Raw genomic sequence first — 27,309 nt, forward strand, 5'->3', positions numbered from 1 at the left:
GTATATACATTCAATTAAGAATAGAAAGTTTGCAAGCCACCTTCTATTTTGGAGCTGTTGTTTGTGAGCAGGAGTTTTATACTTGTTGGTATTGTGCTTTATAGTTAATTCAAATGGAATCCAATCTACTACCTGAGGAGTTTAATACTTAAAATCATACTATTTGAAATTAAATCTTTTGTTCATAAAATTTTGTATCAATGTATTTCTAATATTCTAACTTTTATATGAGAAATGTCCTACTTCAACACACTATCCATCATCTAAAGTTATTTAATAATAAGAATCATCAGAATTAATTCAAGTGCAACCACGACTTCAATACCTTGTAAATCATTAATTATCTCTGATCCATGGGTTCGATCCCTCCTTTCAGATTCTAGTGCTGATTGAAGATTGATAAATTCCTTTTCAAGTTTTAACTTGGCAGTCTCCAGCAGGCAGTTTTTATCTTGTAGATCTCTATTGTTAGATTCTAGCTGCTGAATCTGTTTTGAACTTTCTGCCTGGGTTTTCCTTAACCGGGCTGCAGTATCAGATTCTGTTCGCAGTAAAGCATTGGTTTCATCCAGCTGTTATTCCATTCAAAACCAAACAACAACAAACAAAAACAGATGTATGCAATGAAAATAAGTCAATCTATTCCCCTATTAGAAACTATTTAAAATAAACAAAAACCTAAAAATATTTTCCAAATGATTTCTAAAATTAGAGGTAAAGGCCTTTTGCAACACTTAAATTAAAACTAATGTTACTGCACGGTTATAAATAAAACCTAGTATCTTTACTACAAATTGAGATCCACCTACTTGTCTCTGGAGTTGATTCACTTTCTCAGTGGATATTTGAGAGTTTTGATTTCTTTTTTTCAAATCTTCAAGTTGATCTTTTAAGCTGTTAACTACGATAAAAAGCATTTCAGTGGCAAGCTTAACATAACACACATACACACACTTAATTTTTTTTCTTGATAATTAATATTCTACAACACAAACCATCATTTTCCAAATTTCGTTTCTTGTCTGCTTCATGATCAGCTTTCCTCTGATATTCTGCATTTTTGTGCTGAAGAAGCGCCTTTTCTCTTTCTAACTGCCTTAATGCTGATTCCACACTTTTCCTTAAGGTAATCTGAAATAATGCATATCAAAAAGTATGTATAAAAATAAAATCAAAACAAAAAATACTCCTTATTCCAAACAGATAAAAAAGATCTCAAAAAGGCTATCACTTTTTTGTTAAAACTGTAATAATGCTTTCCATGATTGTAAACTAACATATACCACTCTTAAATCATAAAGACCATAAATATTTTGTTTACTATTCAAACTTCATGTAACTTTCCATGGCTACTGAACTATTATTATTTAATACTTTGGCCTAAAATGTTATGAATAGCTTTTTTTCCCTTGAAATATCTACACATACTAAATTAACTCAAGTTTGCAAAACATAACAGAATGAACCCTATTTATAACATGATTTCCCATAATTTAGTTCTATCCATCAATACTACAAGGTGGGTTTCAAGGTATGTATTACTATGGTACTAACAGAGCTCCTTAGGTAAGTCCAGACATCAAAGATTTTACTAACGAAAATGTTAATAAAAAAGTAGGGCAACATTACCTCCTCTTCTAGCTCCTTTGCTGTTTTTTCTAGGCGAGTATTAACAGATCTAAAGAATTTCAAAATGAAACAGTAAATAACTTCTAATTTACAATAAAACATAGTCTATAAATTTAAAAGTAATTATATAATTACTGTGTAGCTCTCCTTTTTTTTTTTTTTTTGAGACGAAGTCTTGCTCTGTCACCCAGGCTAGAATGCAGTGGCGCAATCTCGGCTCACTACAATCTCTGCCTCCCAGGTTCAAGCGCCTGTCCCGCCTCAGCCTCCCAAGTAACTCCCTTGGCCTCCCAAAGTGTTGGGACTACAGGTGTGAGCCACTGTGCCCGGCCAGAGCTCTCCATTTCTTTCTTTCTTTTTGAGACGGAGTCTCACACTGTCGCTCCAGCTGGAGTGCAGTGGTGCGATCTCAGCTTACTGCAACCTCCACCTCTCAGGTTCAAGCGACTGTCCTGCCTCAGCCTCCCAAGTAGCTCCCTTGCCTTCCCAAAGTGTTGGGATTACAGGCATCAGCCACTGCGCCGGGCCGTAGCTCTCCATTTCTTTCTTCTCTTTTTTTTTGAGATCGAGTCTCGCTTTGTCACCCAGGCTGGAGTGCAGTGGCATGATCTCGGCTCACTGCAACCTCTGCCTCCCGGGTTCAAGCAATTCTCTGCCTTGGCCTCCCAAGTAGCTGGGATTACAGGCGCCCGCCACCATGCCCAGCTAATTTTTGTATTTTTAGTAGAGACGGGATTTCACCATCTTGGCCAGGCTGGTCTTGAACTGACCTCATGATCCATCCACCTTGGCCGCTCTCCTTTTTTCAGTAAATGTTTAAACTTAAATTTTATAAAGTAATAGTTAATTATCTACAAAACATACTTGCACTTCTGTTCCAGTTCCTCTTTGGCTTGTATCTCACTGCTAAGATGTTCTTCTAATGTATACAGTTTTTTCTGAATCTGTCAAAAAACAAGAAACTGTAATTACGTATTTTGGTCATATTTAAAGATGGGAGGTTTAAAGAAAATGATAAGCTTATTTTGTCTTTCCACTAAACATAATGTCCTATATAACGGTACAGTATTTGTATCTTCTTAATGTGACTTATATATGATAAACGGAAAAATTTCCCCCCATCTCTTGCTTTACACATGTATATATGAACACACTTATGTAACCATGCATAAGAAGCTCTAACTTTGGCAGAATTGTTCTATGACAGAAAGTTTCAAATTCATTATAAAGAATACCACCTCTGATATCTTCTGCCGCTTTTCTATGAATTATTTGCTTGAAAATATTGTCATTATTTGTGCTAGTCAGATAAAAATGAACACATCTAAAACAAATATTCAGAGTATTCAACTGAATATGCTCAAAAATACATTACTGTGGAAAGTAAGAATATAAGCTCTTCTTTTATATCTTCCTATGTAATGCTGGTAATATCACTGCAGAGTAATCAATAACTTTTGAATAAATGATAGCTAATTAATTATAAGCCATCTCCTCAGTAGTGTTTCCTAGCCATGTAAGTCTTTAAACAAGCTAAAATTCCCGAAACTATTAAATAATCCATTTCTGGAACATTATTTACTTTTTAAAGGATTTAACATTTTGAGCTCCTGTGGTGCCTTTGGTAAAATATTAGGTACTTTACAAATATTGTCTTGTTAATATTAACAACAATCCTACAAAGATGGTAGCATTTTATCTACTTGATAAAGAAAATGAAATTCAAAAAAGGTAAATAACCAGGCCAAGAGAGCATAGCTTAATAAGTGGCAGTGCCAAAAATCAATGCAGTTCTATTAGACTCCCATGGCAACGTTCTTTCCATTATTCCTTCTAGTGATCAGGTTCTCTATGGTTTTAAACATTGCATCTATCTTAAGCAAAACTCTATTTTCCCTTAATAAAAATATACAGGCTAACGAACTAGTCAAGTTTAATTGCTTTTGGTTACTACTGCATTACAATAATGTGAGCATACCAGTTATTAGATGCTAATCAGAAATTCTTGCTGCCAGTTATATGCCCTTGATAAACAAAAACAAAATTACATAATATATATTTTAAACAGAGCCACAGAACAATAATAAAAGAGATACTTGGTAGAAAAAAGGTTGTGAGCTTCTCTCTTGGGTAATGTAGTACTCCAAAATGCTAGGTAGGATATGACTATATTTAAACATTGCGAGAGTGATGAGTTTTCTCAGTTTTCAATATATTTGACAACATCAACATACCTCTTGACTTTCCTATTTAAAACAAAACAGAAAACACATTAGAATATTAAAATGCTGGTTATATTCTGTAAAATTCCTAAAACACAAACCATAACAAAATTATCCAACCTAATGCTTTAGTTTTCGTAAGTTTGAAGAAAAAATGTTTAGCATCATCATTTATGTGCATGTGTATATACATGTATGATTTAGCTTTGCATTCATTTACAGATTATAGAAGTCAATTTTCTAAATGTTATTATAGTCGTTTACAAACTTATTCTATCACTTTTGGCACTCAACTAAGCCTAAAGCCATGTAAAAGTCATCTTTGTACTAGCCATCATGTCCTGAATAATGAAACTATTCACATAAATCAATCATTGCAATGCTGTGTTAAACTGTATTACACAAGGAATGCCATCTCATGATTTCAAAAGAAGCATCAAACTAGCTTTTTAAAAACATGGGTATTACTAAAATATTTAAACATGCAACTAAAATAACTACAGCAGTAAAAATTTATACATACTTCATTTTTCCTTGATTGTATTGAATCATTTTCTCTACAAGATGGAGAGTCACTTAATAATCTACATGGAAGGGGGGAGAAAATAAATTCTTTCACATTTCATCTTAATCCATGTGCTATTTTATTCAAGTTATTCTCAGACTTAAATATCAAACACAGATTTCTCTCTTTTCACTTCAACACATTACTTATAAATGAAGCCATATTTTTCCCTCAAGACATCTGTATCATCTCCAATAGTTTAAAATACTAGGGCCAGGCGTTATGGCTCACACCTGTAATCCCAGCACTTTGGGAGGTCAAGACAGGCAGATCACCTGAGGTCAGGAGTTCGAGACCAGTGTGGCAAATATGGTGAAACCTTATCTCTACTTAAAAAAAAAAAAAAAAAAAAACAAAAATTAGCTGGGCGTGGTGGCAGATAGCTGTATTACCAGCTACTCGGGAGGCTGAGGCATGATAATCGCTGGAACCCGGGAGGTGGAGGCTGCAGTAAGCCAAGATCACACCACTGCACTCCAGCCTGGGCGACGAAGTGAGACTCCATCTCACTCACTCACTCACTCAATCAAACGCTAAACTGTTCTTGCCTTTCCCTCTTACGGGATGACTAGTCTTTAACTTTGTTTGCACCAGACTCACTAAATGAAACTATACTTCCCACCTCTTCATCCTATTATCTCACTTTTCTTTCTTGTTTCAATCTGTCACCCAGGCTGGAGTACAGTGGTACAATCACAGCCCCCTGCAGCCTCGAACTCCTAGGCTCAAGTAATCCTCCTGCCTCAGCATCCCAAGTAGCTAGGAGGACAGGCGCATGCCACTACACCTGGCTAATTTTTAAATTTTTTGTGGAGAAAGAGTCTTGCTATGTTGCCCAGGCTGGTCTTGAACTCCTGGCCTCAAGTGATCCGCTCACCTCAGCCTCCCAAACTGCTGGGATTACAGGCATGAGACGCCTGTAATAGTTACAGTTTCTATAACTATTTAATTCTTCTACACCATCTTCTAGAAAACGACCTCTCTCCTTTTTAAGGATAACATGTCTTTATCTCCAGGTCTTAAATATATAAATCATCACTTCTATTTTACTATCAATTTCTCTCAACTGGGTTCTTCCCTACTGCCTACACCATGCTTGTGTTTTTCCTGGCACTGATACCCTCATTTTGGTCAGCATGACAATAGTTTTTAGGGTGACCAACTCATCCTAGTTTGCCTGGATTTTTCCTGGTTTTGGCATGAAAGTCCCATGCCACATCCTAGGAAAACCCTCAGTCCTGGGCAAATTGCAATGGTTGGTTATTCTGATCATTACATACTACACACACGGATATACTACAAGTTTGTCAAAAATACGTTTCTCAAATATTCAGTGGCTTCCCAACGCCAGGCGGTCAAAAGCCCCTTAGCAGAGCACACAACAATCATCTGCTGATTATTCTTCCCCAAAACTCACTTTTCTTTTCTTTTTTTTTTTTTTTGAGACGGAGTCTCGCTCTGTCACCCAGGCTGGAGTGCAATGGCGCAATCTCAGCTCACTGCAAGCTCCACCTCCCAGGCTCCCGCCATTCTCCTGCCTCAGCCTCCCAAGTAGCTGGGACTACAGGCATGCACCACCATGCCCGGCTAATTTTTTTGTATTTTTAGTAGAGACGGGGTTTCACCATGTTAGCCAGGATGGTCTCGAGTTCCTGACCTCGTGATCCGCCTGCCTCGGCCTCCCAAAGTGCTGGGATTACAGGCTTGAGCCACGGCGCCCGGCCTTTTTTTCATTTTTATTTTTTAAAAAAAGACATGGTCTCACTCTGTCGCCCAGGATGGAACAGCTCATTCCAACCTTGAACTCCTGGGCTCAAGTGATCCTCTCATCTCAGCCTCCAAGTATCTGGGATTATAGGCACAAACCACCATGTCTGGCTTTCTCTTTTCTTTTTTTTGTTGAGATGGAGTTTCGCTCTTGTTGCCGAGGCTGGCGTGCAATGGCACAATCTCGGCTCAACCACAACCTCTACCTCCTGGGTTCAAGCGATTCTCCTGCCTCAACCTCCAGAGTAGCTGAGATTACAGGCATGTGCCACCATGCCCACCTAATTTTGTATTTTTTAGTGGAGACAGGGTTTCTCCATGTTGGTCAGGCCGGTCTCAAACTCCTGACCTCATGTGATCTGCCTGCCTCAGCCTCCAAAGTGCTGGGATTACAGGCATGAGCCACTGTACCCAAGTTTCTTTCTTTTTATTTTTGTAAAGACAGGGTTCCACTTTGTTGCCTAGGCTGGTCTAGAACTCCTGGGCTCAACTATCCTCCCACCTCAGCCTCCCAAAGTGCTAGGATTACATGTGTGAATCACCACACCGGGCCTCAACATATTTTCTAATCTTACATCCAATACTCACTCCAGTTAAGAAGTATTTATTGAATGATCTTGTGTCAGACTCTCTGCTAGATGCAGAGATTACAGGCAAGAAAACCACGTAGTCTCATCGAGTCCTCTAAACAGTCATGATATAGTAGCACCTGCTTTATGTTTGAGTGCTACCGGACTCAGTTTGAGTGCTCTGCTTCCAATGTATGCTCACATTCCCAACATTTGCTTCCACTATTCAACACCTCACAACTGTCCCCTAATCTCCCCATATTTCAGCCACTCAAAACTTCTTCTTGTTAGACTTGGCTAAAATGCTGCCTCTTCCCAGAGATCTGACCTGACTTCTCCCTACTCCCACCCAAAAGAGATGATTTCTATTTTTCTTCTGAACCATCCCAGATTCTCTTAGCATCTTTCTTAAGGCAACTGTCACATTTTACCCTTCTTTATGACTATATAATTCTCTTATATCCTTCATGAGATGACAAGCTTCTTCAAAAATAGGCATCTGCTTTTACTCTATATCTCCAAAAGAATGTAAAATGGTGTCTTGCAATAACTTATAAATGAATAACATATAACATTCAGAAATAATAAAATAAAATTAAGAATTCTTCTGATGATAGTTCTTTTGGAAAAAAACAAATTAGCACTTTATCTTCTGTAATTCAGTCTCAAAATAAGACATCATAGCGAGATTCTAAAAACAGTAAATATTAATAAATAAACTACATACAAATTTTCTCTATAGTAGGTAAATCCTATGAAAGGCAGCTGATTTCCAACAAAAGCTTTAGGAATTGGGAAGGTTTCTACATCTCCTTTGTCATCTTCAATGTCATCGAAATTGCTGCTGTCTATGTCACTGCTGAGTTCAGGTACTACAGGAGCTGCCGCTATTAAAAGAAAATAAATAAATTATTTCACTCACAATCAAAATATATAAACCATCCTATTTTATTATATTATTTATTATTTAATAACACCATATAAATTTGTAGCAGTGCATTTTCCATTTTGTCGATTCACAGAATTAAAATTTTGTAATTTAATACTATATTAGATCAGTTTTAAATACAAATTAATCCATTAAACAAGGAAAGCAACATATTATTCTAGTTGTTAAAAATTACAAGCAGCAATAATTTGCACAGAATTTAGAGATCTCAATTTTCTACATTCTCAAAACAGAAATATTTCTTACCCTTAAAATGAATCAATGTCATATATACATAGTAAAAATAAGATACTACGCTTACCACAATATTTAACAGAGTATGGTCTCCATAAATAATTGTTGATTTGTCAAATCAAACACATTTAAATTAAAGGATTATATTCCCTTGATTCTGAAAATTTATTGAGATCTACAAAGCTTAACTTAGCAAATTAAGAAATGTGTAAAAGTGTTTGCTAACAGTTTGCAAATATATTGAGGAATAGTGTTATAAATACTGCCACCGAACAAATTTGAAATGAAATTTCTCAATTTAAAAATGAGTTAGCATTAAGTGTTATCAAACATGCTTGTTATTTCAAAAAAGGAATCAAATTATGAGTTTCAGAATGTGATGGAATGAAAATATTTAGGTTTATTGACTTACTTTCTCTTATGTTATCCCAATGCCACTGATCATTCTTAAAGAAAGGATGTTGTCTGATTTCTTCTACCCCATTTCTCCCAAGTCGTACCTCCCTAAATAATGCAGTTAAAGATTGTATTATTTAAAATTGTAAAATAAAAGATTAACTCTACATCAATAGTTTAACCAAAATAAAGATCTCAAGTAAATTTGAGATGTTTGTATTAAAAGCTTCAGCTTAAATGTTTCTCAAAAATAAGCAATCCCATGTTACAGTATGAGATCTCTTTAGATAGATTTAAAAAACTGTAATGCATAATAAATGTCGTGAAAAGTAAAATGTTTCTGTCTATAGTTTGCATCAAACAAAAGTACGTAAGACTATCAAGTAAAAAAATTCACCTGCATGTGCCACGACTGAATGACAATAACTTCAGGATATAAAGAGACATAGGTCTAACTTCTGGCAGAGAAGAGTTATTCAAAACTTCTCTAATAGAAATATTATTTTCAAAATCTCTCCCTTTCCTAAAAAGAATTCATATATTATGTTTGAAGCTATCCACATTTATTCTGGTAAATTACATCTCTACATGTATATTAAAGTTATCATTCTGCATATATGAAAAGTGTTACAAAGAATTTCATTCTTTGAACTTCTGAGTCTTCAATGAAGAGTGTATGGAAATAGCATCTGTGTTATACAAGGCCCTGGAGCTATGTTTATCACAAATAGGAAAACTGTAGACCTTAAGGGGAAGTGCTCCTAGCCATATTTATGGCATTAACTTATTTTCAAAATATCAGTTTTCCACCTATAACCATTTCTTAGATTGCACACCCCTGCCCCATAACTACTAATTTAAATATTTCACAACACTCCTTTCATTAACATAAAACAGGTGTACCCTGTTGTACAATTTATCATCCAGCACAAATTATGACCATTCCTACCAATCCTGCTCAGTGCCCACATCAAACATGCAGGCTGTGTTCTTCTTCCACCCTATCCTCTAGAAAGAGGCATCTCTCCTTCTTTTCAAAGATAACATCTCCTCATCTCCAGGTCTTAATATATAAATCGTCATTTCCATTTTACTTTGAGTTTATGAGCACCGACCGACTGCTCGTCAACCATGTAATTAACAGGTATTAAAGTTTTATTCTACAAATGATTGACAAATAAAAATAATTATCCTCTTTGATGAAAAAAAGAAAAAACATTTTATAATGTTCAGTTTGACGAAAGGAAAACAATTTTGTTAATGGAAATACATATTGATGTAACTCATCTGGGGATCAATTTTGTAACATCACTTAATTTTAAAATGTGTATCCCAGAATTCCACCTTTAAGATTTTATCCTATAAAAAGTATACAGAGATGAATGTGTGAGGATAGTCACTGCAGTAATGCTTGTAACAAATTAATAAACAACAAGATGTGCCAAGGAATCTTAGCATATTAGAGCTAGAAATGCCCTTAATTATGTAATTTGAGCCCACTGTTTTATGGATGAGTAAAATTATTTCCCAAAAAAGTAAAAATAATTTCCCCAAGATCACAAAGCTGATGTGTAAGTTTGAACATTTTATGGATGAGTAAAATTATTTCCCAAAAAAGTAAAAATAATTTCCCCAAGATCACAAAGCTGATGTGTAAGTTTGAACAAGGGTGTGACCATCCTCTTGTATATGTTGGTCCTTTGATGGGATGACTCCCATCACAAATATAAAATGGGACATTAGAAAAAAATGGAATGGAGTGAACAAGGAAGACAAATCAAAGAGTTTTCTAGCTTCTCTTTTTGGGGCATCTCTTTTTTGCGGGGGCAGGGTTTTCAGCACCTTTGTTTTCATCTATTTTGTTTTTAAAAGTAGCAGAATTTCCAGGATAGTCTTGGCTCATTATTCAATGCAATTAAAAAGGGAAGGAAGCACTCCCAAGTCTAACACAAATAGTTTTTAAGATTATAACCTGCTGAGTATTTATCTACATGAAATACTCTCAAAAGTTATATAAGAGTAACATGGATTAACCAGCTTGGAGGATAAAATGTGAACAATACAAAAGTTTTCTTTCAAATCCATTGTTTTACCAAGTTCTATTTTTTCCTTTTTAGACATGAGGGTTAAGGTTAGAGTTTGATTACAACTGGGCTGTACACACATAACAACGAGGTAGCCCAACAACAGGCTTAGTAGAAGGAAAAGGCTAACCCAGAATTAGATGCTACTTGGGTAATGAGAGGCAGATTCATTTCATATGTTAATAAGCTAGGTATGCTTTTATTTCTACAAATTTAACATAAAAGGGCTTCTCTACAAACAAATTCAATGTACATTACCTATCTGTTAAGAAAGCACAGATGAGATTTTTCGCATGTTTGGAAATTTCTGCATCTTCAGGGAAACACAGTGAATTCTTATGATCCATAATTTTGCTATATGTTCCTACAAGTGAATCCGCATAAAATGGAGTATCCCCTAAATTTCAAGAAAGAAGATACTGAGTGTAACAGAGAATGCAAAGGAAACACTTTTCACCTAATATTTAAGTATGTTAAGTTTAAATTTGTCACATGCAGTAAAGAACAAATATTCTCTGGGCACAGAGTCCCAGTCAAAACAACAGACATATTGTTATATTCTAAAACAAAGAATGTATTTAAATTGTACCACCACCAATGACCCCTCATCCCTTAAAAGCGAAATAAAATCAATAATAACTCCAGAATGTGTTGAGATTTTTTTTTAACGTAAGAAAGGAAATGTTTTACTGAATAGTGCAAGAGAAAGATTTTCTGTGTGGGGTCAGATCAGTCAGAGTCCTTTAATGCTTGGGCTGGATCAGCATTTTGAAATCACTCTGTAGAGCTACGTTATACACCACAGTTGCCACTAGCTACAGGTGGCAATTTAAAGTTAAAATGAATTACATAAAATGAAAAACACAATCCCTAGTTATACTAGCCACATTTTAAGTCATGATGTAACCAATGGTTACCACACTGGACAGCACAGATTTAAATCATTTACATCATGATAGGCCAGACAGGGTTGCTCCAAGAGTTAAACCAGCTCTATTATTTTACATAAGAGGAAGTCAGGCCCAAAGAGACAGACTGTGACCAGCTTAAAATGACATGTAGCTAGAGTTGAAAGAGGGCAGAAATGGTATCCCCATGCAGTGTTCTTACTAATGACTGTGATAGATGCACTGAAGCAAGTATAAAGACAGAAAATGTTGAAGGCACCATTTTGGCCAGTACTGAGCTAAAGCCACAAGTGTTACAGGCTCTGCGAGTACACCTACACTACAAGGAACTTTAATGAAAACCTGACTTTCCCAAATCCGCCAATCCAAAACTTCAAAAAATGTCTTCAGGTAGTTATTTTTTGTTTGTGTTCAAAGAAAGGTAGAGGGGAGCTTTGAATTCAAGATTTTATTTTTTATTTTTAATTTATTTTTTAACTTTTACTTTATTTTAAACTTTATATTAAAATTTTGTATTTATTTTAATTTTACTCTTTTATTATTACTTTTTTAGACACAGTATCTCATATGTTGCCCAGGCTGGCCTTGAACTCCTGGGCTCAAGTAATCCTCCTGCCTCAGGCTCCTGAAGAGCTCAGCTAGCACCACTCAGCCTGGCAGTAGTGAGAATTTAAATGGCCTCTTCCTCAAATAAGCCAAATTACTTACTCTAAAGTACCTTATTTTGTAAATCCCTAGGAAAGCGTGTCTAGGCCAAAAAGAGAATATATTCTATTTTCAAAAGATTACAAGACACAACCTAGGCCAGAGGTGGGAGAATAGGCAGCTACATGGGACCATAGAATGTGTACAAAGAGACTCACTTTGAAAGGCCCAAAATAAAGTAGGTCATACTATGACACGAAAAAAGCATGACAAGATCAATGCTACATACACAAGACAGTCATCAAGAGAAAGCAATTTATGCCACAAAAAAGTTCAACAGTAATTATTTAAACTTGTAATTTATCAAAAATTTCTGATTTTTTAGTAATAACCATAGTCTTTTATCATACAGGCTTTATACTACCATTTCTTTTAGGCTCACCTTTTAGAAAACATATTCTCTAATTCTAAAAAGTATATTTTAACTCTAATTAATTCCATATTATGTTATTAGCCTTGATATACTTGCCTTGGAAAGTGGATTTAACTACATTTTCAATCCTCATCCCCATCCCACATCACTGGCTTCCTTAGCCCAAAGGTATTAATATTTTTATGACCCGAGTACTTAGAAATGGGAAACCTTAGGAATGAAATCTATGATGTAAAGAAAGTTTTGAAATACTTCAGCCTTTCAAATTTTGATTTGGTCATAAAAAAGAAGAAATAACTAAATTTGTCTCTGAGTTTTCTAAAACTGCAATGTTAAAATACATTTATCTTGATAATCAAATGGTAAACACTATATTTATAATTTATTTCACGAGAATTACAAACAAAATATATATGCAAGTAGTAAATGGAAGGAATACAGTTGTTTACGAAATCAATTATGTAATCACATAAACTAAAGAGATTTTTACTTTACTATTATTGGGACAAATATTAAGTCTTATATTGAAACACTATAACAAATATGATTGATCAAGAAAATCTTAGAGGGCTAGGTGTGGTGGTTCATGCCTAAAATCTCAGCACTTTGGGAGGTTGAGGTGGGAGGAACACTTGAGGTCAGGAGTTTGAAACTAGCCTGGGCAACATGATGAGACCACTCTCTACAAACAATGAAAAAAATCAGTGGGTTTAGTGGCATGTGCCTGTAATCCTAGCTACTCAGGAGGCAAAATGGGATGACCACTTGAGCCTAGGAGGTCAAGCTTGTAGTGAGCTGTGTTCATGCCACTGCACTCCAGCCTGGGCAACAGAGCGAGACCCTGCCTCAGAAAAAAAGAAAAAAAAGAAAAAGAAGGAAAATCTGAGAATGAAGGCCCACTGAAGTTGTAAACTTGCTTCTTGTTCTAATATTTTCTTAATTCAAAAATGTCTAGTGAAGAAATATTTCCTGGTGATATATTTTTAATTCTTTTTACATTCTACTTATTCCATTCAATCATCATGCCAGTATCAGGCTTGGTATTAATTTTCCAGTTAACAGTCTGCCCTATCAGATACTACTAATTCAAAGTTTCCAGAAATCCAATTCTTCCCTACAACAAAGGCAATTAATTTCCTTATATTCTCAAATTCTTGACTGAAATAAAGTATTGTAACAAGTGTTTTGAAAAAAGTTAAAATATTTACTTACCCACTAGCATCTCAAAAAGGAAAACACCTACAGACCACCAATCACATTCTCGCCCATAGTAACCATCACCCCCTTGTGATTTCAGAACCTCAGGTGATATATAATCAGGTGTTCCAACTGCTGTATCACAATGTACCATGCCTGTCTGCATAAACAGGAGAGATAAAGAAAAAGCAGATCAGTGTAAAAACACACACTTATAAATGCAATGAATCCATTTATTACTAGATATACAGTGATTACATATTGCTACCAACAGAACTTCTCTACTGACATGACTTTGGGATACAGAGAATAAATACACTGGAAAATGCATTAAAATGCCTCAATTATGGGAGATAGGAATAAACTGTGAACTCTAAAATACAGGAGGCTTCCTCAACAAAAGAAGAAAAGGGTGGTAAAATGGAGATTCCAGGCAAATCAACAACTTTTCTTTTTCTTATTTTTTACACTATAAAGTAGTTGTAAAGTTAGTACAAAATGTGGTCTTAAGGACGCTGACCTAGAAAAAAGAATCATTAGAGAAAGGAAGTTTTCATATTTCCAGAATAAACTGAAACAATTAAGATAACAAAGGGCCCCAGTTTGGAGGCTGAATAAAGAATTGGCTCTTACATTACCAAGAAAAAAAACAAAGAAATAGATCAAATGTTTAAATTAGAAGACCTTAGAAGTGTTAAAACTATACTTCCAGGCTATATATTTAGAAATATGCAGCTGTGGTATCAATATATTTGGCAAGATGATTTTTAAAAACCACTTATCTGTGTTTAGTTTCAATAGGTAATAAAATAATCCCTCCCTGATGTCTTTTTGAAAAGTACAATAACCATTATAGGGGTGGGTGTGTCTGCATGCTGCAAAATTAAATGACTAGAGAAGTATAGTGCTAAATGGTGTTTCTTTACCTCTAGAGCTCTGTCCAACTTGCAACGATTTGAGAGATTAAGTGCCCTTTATTTCCTTGACCTGCCCAGTAAAGAGTGTGTTGCCCACATTCCTCATAAGGAAGCTATACAAACTACCTAATACTGAGTATTATGGCTACCTTGAGAAAAGGAGGTTGAACACATTTTGTAAACCTAATTCATGTAACTTTATATAAAACATGTTATAGAAAAAAATCTTTTCATTCATTCTCAAATTGACAGAACTAACTAAATGGCTTTATTTTCCCACATATATAGAAAATAAAGAATAAAAGCTATTTTAGTTTGAATAGAAATTTAAAAATAAATTTTATGGAAATAATTGAGCAAACCATGGGAGTAACACTGTGTGTGGATTACTACGAAGGACAAATGATGAACAAGACAGTGCCTGACTTCAAAAGACAGGGTATACAATTAATTTTTATCATGGACTGTCCTATAGTCTAGACTTCTGTTGGGGGAAAAAATTAACAGAGGCTTATTAGGTTAAACAAAATTTCCTGATTTCACATACATCCACAGAAATCAGGTTTTTAAAAGATTATATGAGACTTAGCTACTAAAACCAACTCACTGGAGACACACACACACAAACACAAACACACACATGCAACCAAAGGAAAAATTACTTAGCATCAAAAGTTCAGAGGAAGGAGAAGAAAGGGCAAGATAAGAAAGAATTGGCATAAAGTTAGGCTGTAAAGGATGGATAAGTTAGGGTTTAAAGGAGACAGGGTGGTATGACAGGTTAGATAGAAAAAAAGAGCATAAAGAAACAGGAACCACCTGGTATAAACATGTTTAAGAAATGCAGTGAAATTCAAATCAACTAAACGTAAAGTTCCACACAATGAATATTGGAAGGATAAAAGCTGCCCATCAGTGTAAATAACCACTTGCAGAATAAATACTTGGGTAGGACTAAATATTTTTTTTGGTTATAAACTATTATATTCTATATAGTAATAGTAATTACTAATAGTAAACTATATTCACATACTAAACTATGTTAATAACACTCTGCTTTTGGAAAATTAATGTTCTAATCATGATTTTTGGCTAGCATACTGAAGTTTTTTTTTTTTTTTTTTTTTTTTTTTGGAGACGGAGTCTCGCTCTGTCGCCCAGGCTGGAGTGCAGTGGCCGGATCTCAGCTCACTGCAAGCTCTGCCTCCCGGGTTTACGCCATTCTCCCGCCTCACCCTCCCGAGTAGCTGGGACTACAGGCGACCGCCACTTCGCCCGGCTGGTTTTTTGTATTTTTTTAGTAGAGACGGGGTTTCATCGTGTTAGCCAGGATGGTCTCGATCTCCTGACCTCGTGATCCGCCCGTCTCGGCCTCCCAAAGTGCTGGGATTACAGGCTTGAGCCACCGCGCCCGGCTTGAAGTTTTTAAAACAAACATTTGAAAATGATATTTAAAAATATTTTAAAAGTGTGTTATGTGGAAGCTCTCAAATTATACGAATATGAAATCTACACTTATAACAAGTCTCTAACCCTGTTTAAATGAACTGTGAGAAGGATAAGTAAAAAACTAAAGAGATTGGTTTACCAACAGTGGGTAGGTGGTCAAAGGATGGAAAAAAGGGAGTAATGGGAACAGGGTATGGGAATATGGAGCAAGTGACTCTTCTCTGAGCATACATTTTGTATAGCTCTATCTTCTAAAACCAGAGGAAACTTCATGTGTCCAAAAATAATAATAAAATAAACATTAAAACCAATGAGGATGTGGGGGGAACTCTAAATGGAATACAAAAAAATAAGAAATGAACCTGTTTTATAAATAAATAACCTAACCACGTTAGAGAAGGCAGAAAGAAACAAACTAAACTAACTAACTCTGGAAAATAACATCCTAACAGGATATTGTAAGACTAATTAAAATGAGAAGTATACAAAAATAATATATTTTGGTTAGCAAATCTTTTTGTCACAGGGGTAAGGACTGGCAATTCTGAAATAATTTTATGTGTGTACTAGGGTTGAACTGGTAAGTAAACATATTGCAGATAATGAGAGCCAAGAGTTTTACTGTTCACGAGAGAAATTACAAAAAAGAAAGGAAGGAGACTAGAATAAACCTAGTGGTGCTGGACTTGAATCAGAGTTAGCAGTATGAGCTCCTAACTTTTAATATGCTATATATACAGACATACACAAAATTAGATATAAACGTGTGTACATGTGGTTTATGGTTTAGTACATTTAGTATATACAATATATACCCCCTAACTGTCACCTGGCAGGGCCTAAAAGTCCAGAAGCAATGAGCACATCTAGCACCCAATTGTTGATTTATAAATACCATTTTTTTTTTTTTTTTGAGACGGAGTCTCGCTCTGTCGCCCAGGCTGGAGTGCAGTGGCCGGATCTCAGCTCACTGCAAGCTCCGCCTCCTGGGTTTACGCCATTCTCCTGCCTCAGCCTCCCGAGTAGCTGGGACTACAGGCCCTCGACACCGCGCCCGGCTAGTTTTTTGTATTTTTTAGTAGAGACGGGGTTTCACTGTGTTAGCCAGGATGGTCTCAATCTCCTGACCTCGCGATCCACCCGTCTCGGCCTCCCAAAGTGCTGGGACTACAGGCTTGAGCCACCGCGCCCGGCCATAAATACCATTTTTTAATAAAAAGAATCAGAGCTTCTTGAAGAAAGTGATTCCAGAGGTGAGACGGAGAAAATATAAGACAAGTCTTAAACATTGTATAGAGTCAAAAAATAAGAAAATGCTCCAAAAGGGGGACATGTGGAAAGGACAAAGAGGCCAACCTAAGGAACTTTCACAAGATGGCAAACTTTGGACTGAGTTTCAAAATATGAATAACAATTTTCCAGGCAGATTTTTAGACAGCATATATGTAGGCCAAGAACCATGATATATCATAGTACAGAAAGAACTACATGTAACTCAAGACTTCTAAGCCATAAAGTACTGTCAAATGATAGAGAATAAGGTACAAAAGCAGGCAGGAGATCATATCAGAAGAAATTTCATGTGACAAGCTAAGGAGTTCGAACTTAACTCAGTAGATGACAGAAATCTACTGAAGGGTATTAAGCTGGAGAGCCGGATAATCGAGTATGCATTTTCAAAAGCCTTCTCAAATCATTTTATTTTAAATGTATCAGATTAAATGTGTATTTTCTAAACATATGTGATATGTTATCATGGTCAAAAAAATCATAAATCGAGATAACTTACTGAAAACACAAAACTGGTTAATCGGAAATCTTGGAGTTGGTCTAAAACAACTGAAATGCTTCCTATAAAGGTGGGAAAAAAATTGTAAATGGAATTTTAATTAACAGAATCACTGAAAGCTTCTGTTGTGGGAAATTCTTCTCTTTTCAGTAAATTCAGTGTTTTCAGTAAATTCTCTGAATTTGATTTTTTGTCCATAATACATCAAATACATTTAGCAAATACATATTTAATCTGATATTTAAAATAATCTGAGAAACCTTTTGAAAATGCATACCTTTTTTAAAAAAAAATTACTTAAAAAAAAAGCTACCAGTTTTAAAAAAAATATAGCCTCTATTTAGTCAAATGGTATATGCTAGAATATTAATGGATAAAAATCATATCCTAACTTCAAGTAATTTTTATTTATTTATTTATTTGAGATGGAGTCTCGCTTTGTCGCCCAGGCTGGAGTGCAGTGGCACGATCTCGGCTGACTGCAACCTCCGCCTCCTGGGTTCAAGCAATACTCCCGCCTCAGTCTCCTGAGTAGCTGGGACTACAGGCCCGCGCCATCACGCTCGGCTAATTTTTGTGTTTTTAGTAGAGACAGGGTTTTGCCATGTTAGTGAGGCTGGTCTCAAACTCCTGACCCCAGGTGATCCACCCACCTCAGCCTCCCAAAGTGCTGGGATTACAGGCATGAGCCATTGTGCCCGGCCTCTTCAAGTAATTTAAAATACTAACATATAATGTAGTCTTAAAAGATGGTAAATGTTGCTATAAAATACATGACAGGCAAAGAGTACATCCAACATAGCAGCAGCTCTCAACTATTACTGAGACACATCTACATATAAATATCTTATAATGTGACTCTCATTCACATTTAGGTAAGTTTTTTTTTCTGAGAGAATAAGGATGATGGCAACTGCATCCAGAAAGCTGTGTAATATACAATTTATCAATGATATAATTTAATGAGATACTATTACTCTTAATTCTGATAGTGACAAATTATTTTAGTCCTTGTAAGTTTATAGTTGTATTTTATTTTTGTTTTTATCCATGGCATAACATTTTATAGGAAGTCAGGATGGCTGAAAGATAATTTGAGCATATATGTCTACATTATAGATAAAGGGTAGGCTAATTTTTCCTGTAAAGGGCCAGACTGTAAATATTTTGGCTTTGTGGGCCACACAGGGTCTCTGTCACATATTTTTCTTCTTTTTTTAAACAAACTTTTAAAATGTAAAAATCATTTTTGGTGTGTAAGCTGTATAAAACTAAGTCACACTCCTTTCTGTAAGTGGATGAGAATAAAACTATGGACATTTCTTTCTTTCTTTCTTTCTTTTTTTTTTTTTTTGAGACAGGGTCTTGCTCTGTTGCCCAGCCTGGAGGGCAGTGGCCTGGCGTGATCTCGGCTCACTGCAACCTCCGCCCCCTGGGTTCAAGCAATTCTCATGCCTCAGCCACCTAAGGAGCTGGGATTACAGGCATGCACCATCACGCCTGGCTAATTTTTCTATTTTTAGTAGAAACGGGGGTTCATCTTGTTTGCCAGGCTGGTCTCGAACTCCCGGCCTCAAGCAATCTGCCTACCTTGGCCTCCCAAAGTGCTAGGATTACAGGTGTGAGCCACCGCAGCTGGCCAAAAGTATGGACATTTCTCATGGCTTTGGTACAGTAACAATAATCGAACAAAGGCACATGAAGTGTTGAACCTTAAACTTGCAATAACTCTATTCATGTTAAAAACTAATAGAAAATTATAAATTCAACGTACTATAGTTTTTAATAAAAAACTCTTCTGTTCTTAAACATTGTATAATTATCCTTAGTATTGCTTGAGGAATGGAGGTCTGGGGTAAAACAACACTTTTAAAGTTCAGTATTTGTTAAAAAACATCTTTGACTACATCAGAATGAAGGAGTTCTATTCAAACAAAGGAAGGCATAGATGGGTAATACAATGGAAGATGACATCAGCAATATCTATGGAATCACTATCTAGATTATATAAGGAATCCCTGTACATGAACAAGAAACCAATTTAAAAGAGTTAAAAGATATAGGCCAGGTGTGGTGGCTCAAGCCTGTAATCCCAGCACTTTGGGAGGCCGAGACGGGTGGATCACGAGGTCAGGAGATCGAGACCATCCTGGCTAACACGGTGAAACCCCGTCTCTACTAAAATACAAAAAAAAAAAAAAAAAAAAACTAGCTGGGCAAGGTGGCAGGTGCCTGTAATCCCAGCTACTCGGGAGGCTGAGGCAGGAGAATGGCATGAACCCGGGAGGCAGAGCTTGTAGTGAGCTGAGATCCGGCCACTGCACTCCAACCTGGGCGACAGAGCGAGATCCCGTCTCAAAAAAAAAAAAACAAAAAAACAAAAAAAAAGATATCAACAGGTAATTCACAAAACAGAAATGACTGACAAATATATGAAGAGAAGTTTGCCGTCATTAGTTACAAGATTAACATAACAGGTCAGGCACAGTGCCTCACATCTTTAATCCCAGCACTTTGGGAGGCTGAGGCAGGAGGATCACTTGAGCCCAGAGGTTTCAGGCTACAGTGAGCTATGATTACACCACTACACTCCAGCCTGGGCAATAGAGGAGACCCTGTCTACAACAACAACAAAAAAGATTAATGTAATTTTTACAAATCTCATTTTTTTCTTGGCTTAGTTCAATAAGATGAACGTAATTGTTTAAAGATACTACTATGTATCAATGGAACTGGCAACCCTTAGAGAACTGAACAATAAGCGTTAGCAAGGATATGGGGAGACAAGATCTCTCATGCACTACTAGTAAGAAGTTACAAACATTCACAGCCATTCTGGAGACTGGGCAATTCTTTTTTTATGTACCCTCTGATATAGCAGTTTCACTTCTATGTTTACACTTACAGAATCCCTTGTCAGCATATACATGGGACATATATAAAGATGTTCAAGACAGTATTGTTGTTAGCAGGGATTTGGAGGTGACCTAGAAACCAAACATCCAAGGAATAATAAGGTAAACTGATTGACAGATACTACGGAATACTAAGCAGGAGAAAGAAGCAATGAACTAACTGACATTTATCAGGGAGAGATATAAGAACAATGCTGAGTAATAACAGTAAACAAAAAGACATCTATATCAAGATACCATTTACACCAGCTAAGAACATACATGGACACTACACTAATAATCTGCAAAAACATATGGTAAACATATACTAGCTATCTATTAGGGAGAGGAAAGATAGAATGAGACAGAAACTGAATGGAGGAAAATATAAAATAAAAGCAAGATGAGGCCTTTGTGTTGACTACTCATGACAATAAACTATGAACAAAGGAGTATAAACAACTGTCTGTACCTAAGTTTAAAAACAGTAAACAGTGCTCACTTCGGCAGCACACATACTAAAATTAGAACGATACAGACAAGATGGCCCCTGCATAAGCATAACATGCAAATTCTTGAAGTAGTCTATATTTTTTAAATTTATTAAAAGTAATAACAATAAATAAAAGTAAAAATAGTAAACAAAATTAGGCCATGTTTTATTCTGCCTTATAAAGAGACAATTTAAGTATTTGCTTACATGCTTATACAACTATTCTGTAGGTACCATATTCTATCCTGTTCCCCATATTCCCCTTCTCTACACCTTTCTCTCCTTAACTACCCTTATCCTCCCTAAAAACATGTGATATGATTTATTTCTCTGTACCCCAGCCCCAAAAGTTTTTGGTTTAATGAAAATAGAAATACATTCATGGAAGTACAGCACAAAAACATGTTATATTATGTATAGCAGACATACGTTTAGCATTCTATTAGGAAATTATTTCATACTTCGTTTTCATTAAAGATAATTTGCTCTGTTAATCATTTCACACTATATTATACCAAATACCACAAGAGGGAGCTTTGGGCACAATAAAAAAAACTCCACCTATTAAACACTGATTAAGGGTTGCAGAACATAATAACAGACTCTATCAAGAAGACCAAAAACATATAGGGATGTTAAGGTCTAGCTGGGTAGATTAAGATAGATAAAAAAAAAAAAATGGCCCATAAAGTATAGCACAAATTCTGTCTATGTGAGTAAATCATGGACATTATGACATTAAAGAATGATCAGTCAGGTCAGGATTATCAGAAGGAACCTTAAAGCCAAGGTAAAATCTGAGATGAGCTTAGAAGTTGGAATGCTGATGAAGCTAGAATGATCAATAAAAGTGAATGTCATACAGGTGGCAAGAATAAGTTAAGAGGTAGAGAGAAAATTACCTTAACTCAAAATAAAAATTTGACTAGGTAACTATCAAGAAATAAGATAGCTTTATAAGCATACTGGAAAGTTATAAAAAACATACAAAAGATGAAATACAGTTTGTTGTCAACATATATTAAGATTTATAAGTCCACTCCTAGGTCCAACAGGGTAATACAAAGGAAACAGAATTCGATCCCTCTCCATCAAGAATTACTTACTGCACACTTACAGAGAAAAGGGCAAGATATATACATTTTACAATCAAAATAAATCAATATCATAATTAGCTACAAGGTTAATGCCACTGAACCTACTGATCATAATATGAATTGATCAATAGGCAAAGCATCACAACAGATGATGTTCCCACATTTATTCTGCATGGTTGATGCAGAGGGAGTGAGTAGGAAGTGCTAACATAAATTTCTTTACTTACTTTTACCTCCTCTTTCAAAGAAAAAAAATGCAGAAATAACAATGGTGGCGAAAATACCTTAATTTAGATTTTGTGGCCTTCTTCACCTAGATTATACACCTGAACCAGTTTTGATTGGTAGCAAATGCTTGTCAACAGTCTATGAGGAAGACAACTAAGTTAGCTAAATTTTTATTTCTCTTGATAAGTACTCTTCAGCTACATAAATGATTACTAAAGGAAATGTTTTAAGGTGGTTAAGGAAATGTTTTAAGTTGGTTATATCTTGTTTGGGTTGCTCTACAGTTATGAAAACTAAATTTACCTTTGTTCAAAACTATGAAGACCTGATTTAAAGTATTTCATTTATTTCTGTCCCTCAAAACACTATCGTTTTTAACAATTTGCTTACTTACTTCATCCATCTTCATACACGTGCCAAAATCTGCTAATTTTAGATGTCCATGTTTATCCAAGAGCATGTTGTCAGGCTTCACATCTCTGTGTATTAAACCCATGGAGTGTATTGCATCCAGAGCAAGAACAACTTCAGCAGTGTAAAATTTGGCCCATTTTTCAGGCACATCATAATTACTCATAAGGTTTACAAGGTCTCCACCAGGCATGTACTCCATTACCATGTACAGATACCTATCATCTTGAAAGGCATAAAAAAGCTGGAAAACAAAAGGAAAAGGAAAATTTTAAAACCCAAACCAAAACCATAATCAGAACAAAATTTAAAAAACTATTATTACTATTGAAAAGGCAAGCTATTTTACAACCAAAACTAAAATTTATGAGATCTTTTATTTTAGACTTGGGCATATGTAATGGAAAACAGTATCAGACAAAATTTTATATGGGTACCTTATGCAAGCATAAATGAATATTTCCCCTCATGGAGAACACAATACAAGAGAAACTATTTAAATAGAAACATTTTTAAAAAGAAACAAATAGGAACAAGGAACATTAAAGGCTGAAAGAATGACAGAAGAATTCACTACAGTTTAAAGAAAACAGCTTTCTGAACAAACTACTGCACATAACTCACACAGAAAAGAGCTGAGGAGATGGGAGCAATTTAAAAAAATCTAGAGATACTAGATTCAATGGACACAAGAAGAGGGAATAAGCCCCATATCAATGGAAAGAATGAGTCACTGGTAGCCATATTTGGAAGACGCGTAACTCTTCTCTCCCCTTCCCCATCACCTTGTTCATGATAAACAAGAGACATTCAGTGTACTGAGACTACAGCAGTAGCATTGGGACCAGAGAAAGAAGATACCAGTCCAGGTTGCTACCCGCCCCCAAAAAGATAGAGAAACCACAATGCCTGAAGAAAACCTATCTGTACACATTCTACCAAACAGTATGTCACACCTCTCCCAGAAACAAGCAATGCAAACACAAGTCGTCCACATACAAACAGGGAAAAGATAAAACTAAGAATCAATATCTGAGAAAAACCAACATCATGAAATAGAGAAACAGCAATTTGAGAAACAAAAATACTACTCAAGGAAATGTTTAATAGGACAAACTGAAGACAGCTTTAAAAATGTAAAATCGACCAGGCGCAGTAGCTCACATCTGGAATCCCAGCACTTTGAGAGGCCGGGGCAAATGGATCACCTGAGGTCAGGAGTTCGAGACCAGCCTGGCCAACATGGTGAAACCCCGTCTCTACTAAAAACTAAAAAAATTAGCCGGGTGTGGTGGCAGGCGCCTGTAATCCCAGCAACTTGGGAGGCTGAGGCTGGAGAATTGCTTGAACCCGGGAGGCGGAGGCTGCAGTGAGCCGAGATTACACCATTGCACTCCAACCTGGGCAACAAGAACAAAACTCCATCTCAAAAGAAAACAAAAAATAAGTAAAATCAATACCCTCAAAAGGGTAACAGATGTCACATCAATTAAACATTAGGCTGATATGAGGACCAAAAAAACCCTGAAGTCTAAGAATTCACTATATGACTGATGATAGATGAACAGATTACAGTTAGAAAATTGAGAAAATGAATGGTCTCCAAACACAATGAAGGAGTAAGAGATGAAATACAGAGCAATATCAGAAAGGCACCAACATCTACCTAAAAGCAGTTCTAGAGAGTATACAGACTAGAACAACAAAGGAATAGTAAACAAAAATTTCTAGAAATGAGTAAAGTTAAAAATCTAAGATCAAGAAAACCTCTAAATGAAACTGAGACTTTATACAGCTAGGGCTAAATTTTCAAAATTCAAGAGAAAAGTCCTGTTTCCCAAAAATGCCATATATACAAAAACATAAAATCATATTGGCAACAAACCTCTCAGCCAACATACTGAATATAAAAGGCAACATAGCTATATCTTCAGAGTTTTGAGGGAAAATAATTTTGATTCTAGAATATGGCAGACAAGAAAACAAAGGAGATGACAAAATGAAATTTTATAATTGACAGACCATTTTCAAAAAAACTATTCAAGAATATAGTTTGACAAAATGAATAACAGCTGGGCACAGCAGTGGCTCATGTCCATAATCCCAGCACTTTGGGAGGCCAAGGCAGGCAGATCACCTGAGGTCAGGAGTTCGAGATCAGCCTGGCCAACATGGCAAAACCCCCATCTCTACTAAAATTACAAAAATGAGCCAGGCATGTGGTGCAAGCTGTCATCCCAGCTAATCGAGAGGCTGAGGTGTGAGAACTGCTGGAACCCGGGAGGCAGAGGTTGCAGTGAGCCAAGATTGTGCCACCGCACTCCAGCCTGGGCGACAGAGTGAGACTCTGATTGGGGGAGGGGGGAGAATAAATCCAAGTAAGAGGATTCTGTGAGACATAATTTTAAAATGGAAGGCATCAGGATGAAGAGAAGGAAGAAATAGGAAAGCATGAGAAGGCTGGTTACCAAATTAAGAAAGTGTGTGTGTGTGTGTGTGTGTGTGTGTGTCGGTGTATAATGTGTTTAAATGATTAAAGGAAATATGAAAATAAATGAAGTGACCACCTCATGTACATGGATTGGAAGAATCAGTATTATCAAAATGGCAACTCTCCCCAAATTGATCACTATATTCAATGCAATCTCCACCTCAATCCCAGTGGGTCTTTTTCAAAAACCAACAAGCAGGTCCTAAAATTTATTGGAAATGCAAAGGACTCAGAAAAGCCAAAACAATCTGGAACCAGAACAAAGCAGGAGGACTTACATTTCCCAATTTCAAAACTTACTACAAAATTACGATAATCAAGACAATACTAGCCAGGCACAGTGGCTCATGCCGGTAATCCCAACACTTGAGGAGGCCTAAGAGGGAGGATGACTTGAGGCCAGGAATTCAAGACCAGCCTGGGCATCAAAGTAAGACTATGTCTCTACACAAATTTTAAAAATTAGCCAGGAATGGTGGTACACCTGTAGTCCCAGCTACTTGGTAGGCTGAGGTGGGAGGATCGCTTGAGCCCAGGATTTTGATGTTTACAGTGAGTTACAATTGTACCACTGTAATCCAGTCTGTGCAACAAAGTGAGATATGAGTACTGGCATATGAAAAGATATATAGATCAATTGAACACAATTATACAGAACTGAGAATCCAGAAATAAATCCTTGTATTTATGATCAATAAATTTTTTTGACAGAAGTGCCAGGGCAATTTAATGAGGGAAAAAATAATTTAAAAAAAAAAAGTTTGAACAACTAGATAGCTACAGTCAAAAGATAAATATTTTAGATCCTTACTTTACGCCATAGTGAAAAATTAACTCAAAATGAATTATAGGCCTAAATTTAAGAGTTAAAACTACAAAAATCTTTAAAAAACACAGGAGAATATCTTCATGAACCCAGATTAGGCAAAGGTTTCTTAGATATAACACCAAAAAATGCAACTGACAAAATAAAAAGTTGATACATAGTATTTCATCAAAATAAAAACTTTCTGGCTTGAAAGATACTATTAATAAAATGAGAATATGAACCACAGGTTGGGAGGAAATATTTACAAGTGACATATATAGCACTGGTCCTTAGGGAAATGCACACTAAAACCACAATGACATGCCACTTAACACCCATCAGAATAGTTATACTAAAAAAGACAGAAAATAGTTAAGAGTTGATGAGAATGCAAAATGGCACAAGCACTTTGGAAGCCAGTTTGATAATTTCTTACAAAGTTAAACATAAACATAGCAAACAATCAAGGATTGCACGCCTATGCATCTACCTAAAAGAAATTAAATATATCCACCAAAGACTAAGAGCAAATATTCATATCTGCATTATTCACTATTCACAATGGCCAAAAAGTGCAAGCAATTCAAATGTTCATTAACCGGTAAATGAACAAACAACATGGAGTACATCTCTACACCATTTCCACCCCAACTGGGTGTTCTGCAATGCAATTCTGACATTAACCATCAAGTCTTGGCATGAGATCCCACAAGTGAAGAGCTCAGTCTTCCAAAGAATTTCCCTCACTTCAGAAATCAGCTGCACTTTGGGGATCCCCAGGTTCCCTACATTTTGGACTTACTGGCTGCAAATTCAGGGGTTCCCACAACCTCCTTAGGCTTAACAATTTACTACGATGACTCATAGAACTCAGCATAATACTATATTTATGATTACAGTTTTATTATAAAGGATACACACAAGACAAAGTCTGGAAGAGATTATGGAGCTTCTGCACCCTTTCTGTGTGGAATAAAAATGTATCACTCTCCTGGCACCAGAACATCAATGTGTTCACCAGTCAGGAAGCTCCACTGAGTGTCAGTATCCAGAGTTTTTATGAGGGCCCCATTACACAGACATGATTAATCAAATCACTGGCTGAATGATTAAACTCAATCTCTAATCCCCCCC

General features: G+C 36.0%; 1 protein-coding gene across 2 annotated transcripts in view; it reads right to left on the reverse strand.

Moving 5' to 3' along the window:
- ROCK2 (Rho associated coiled-coil containing protein kinase 2) overlaps positions 1 to 27,309 on the reverse strand; it is a 188,118-nt gene that overhangs the window by 43,572 nt on the left and 117,237 nt on the right. For both annotated transcript variants that reach the window (XM_017853951.1, XM_017853961.1), the window contains exons 5-16: positions 22,860 to 23,120; positions 13,614 to 13,758; positions 10,674 to 10,812; positions 8,348 to 8,439; positions 7,480 to 7,639; positions 4,375 to 4,435; positions 3,864 to 3,875; positions 2,494 to 2,573; positions 1,630 to 1,678; positions 996 to 1,131; positions 810 to 901; positions 326 to 572 (exon numbers count right to left, since the gene is read on the reverse strand). In XM_017853951.1, coding sequence (XP_017709440.1) covers positions 326 to 572; positions 810 to 901; positions 996 to 1,131; positions 1,630 to 1,678; positions 2,494 to 2,573; positions 3,864 to 3,875; positions 4,375 to 4,435; positions 7,480 to 7,639; positions 8,348 to 8,439; positions 10,674 to 10,812; positions 13,614 to 13,758; positions 22,860 to 23,120 — 1,474 coding nt within the window. The remainder of the gene's footprint in view (positions 1 to 325; positions 573 to 809; positions 902 to 995; positions 1,132 to 1,629; positions 1,679 to 2,493; positions 2,574 to 3,863; positions 3,876 to 4,374; positions 4,436 to 7,479; positions 7,640 to 8,347; positions 8,440 to 10,673; positions 10,813 to 13,613; positions 13,759 to 22,859; positions 23,121 to 27,309) is intronic.

The sequence above is a fragment of the Rhinopithecus bieti genome, unplaced genomic scaffold, assembly GCF_001698545.2.
Source record: "Rhinopithecus bieti isolate Rb0 unplaced genomic scaffold, ASM169854v2 scaffold_1530, whole genome shotgun sequence".
In the NCBI taxonomy this organism is placed as follows: Eukaryota; Metazoa; Chordata; class Mammalia; order Primates; family Cercopithecidae; genus Rhinopithecus; species Rhinopithecus bieti.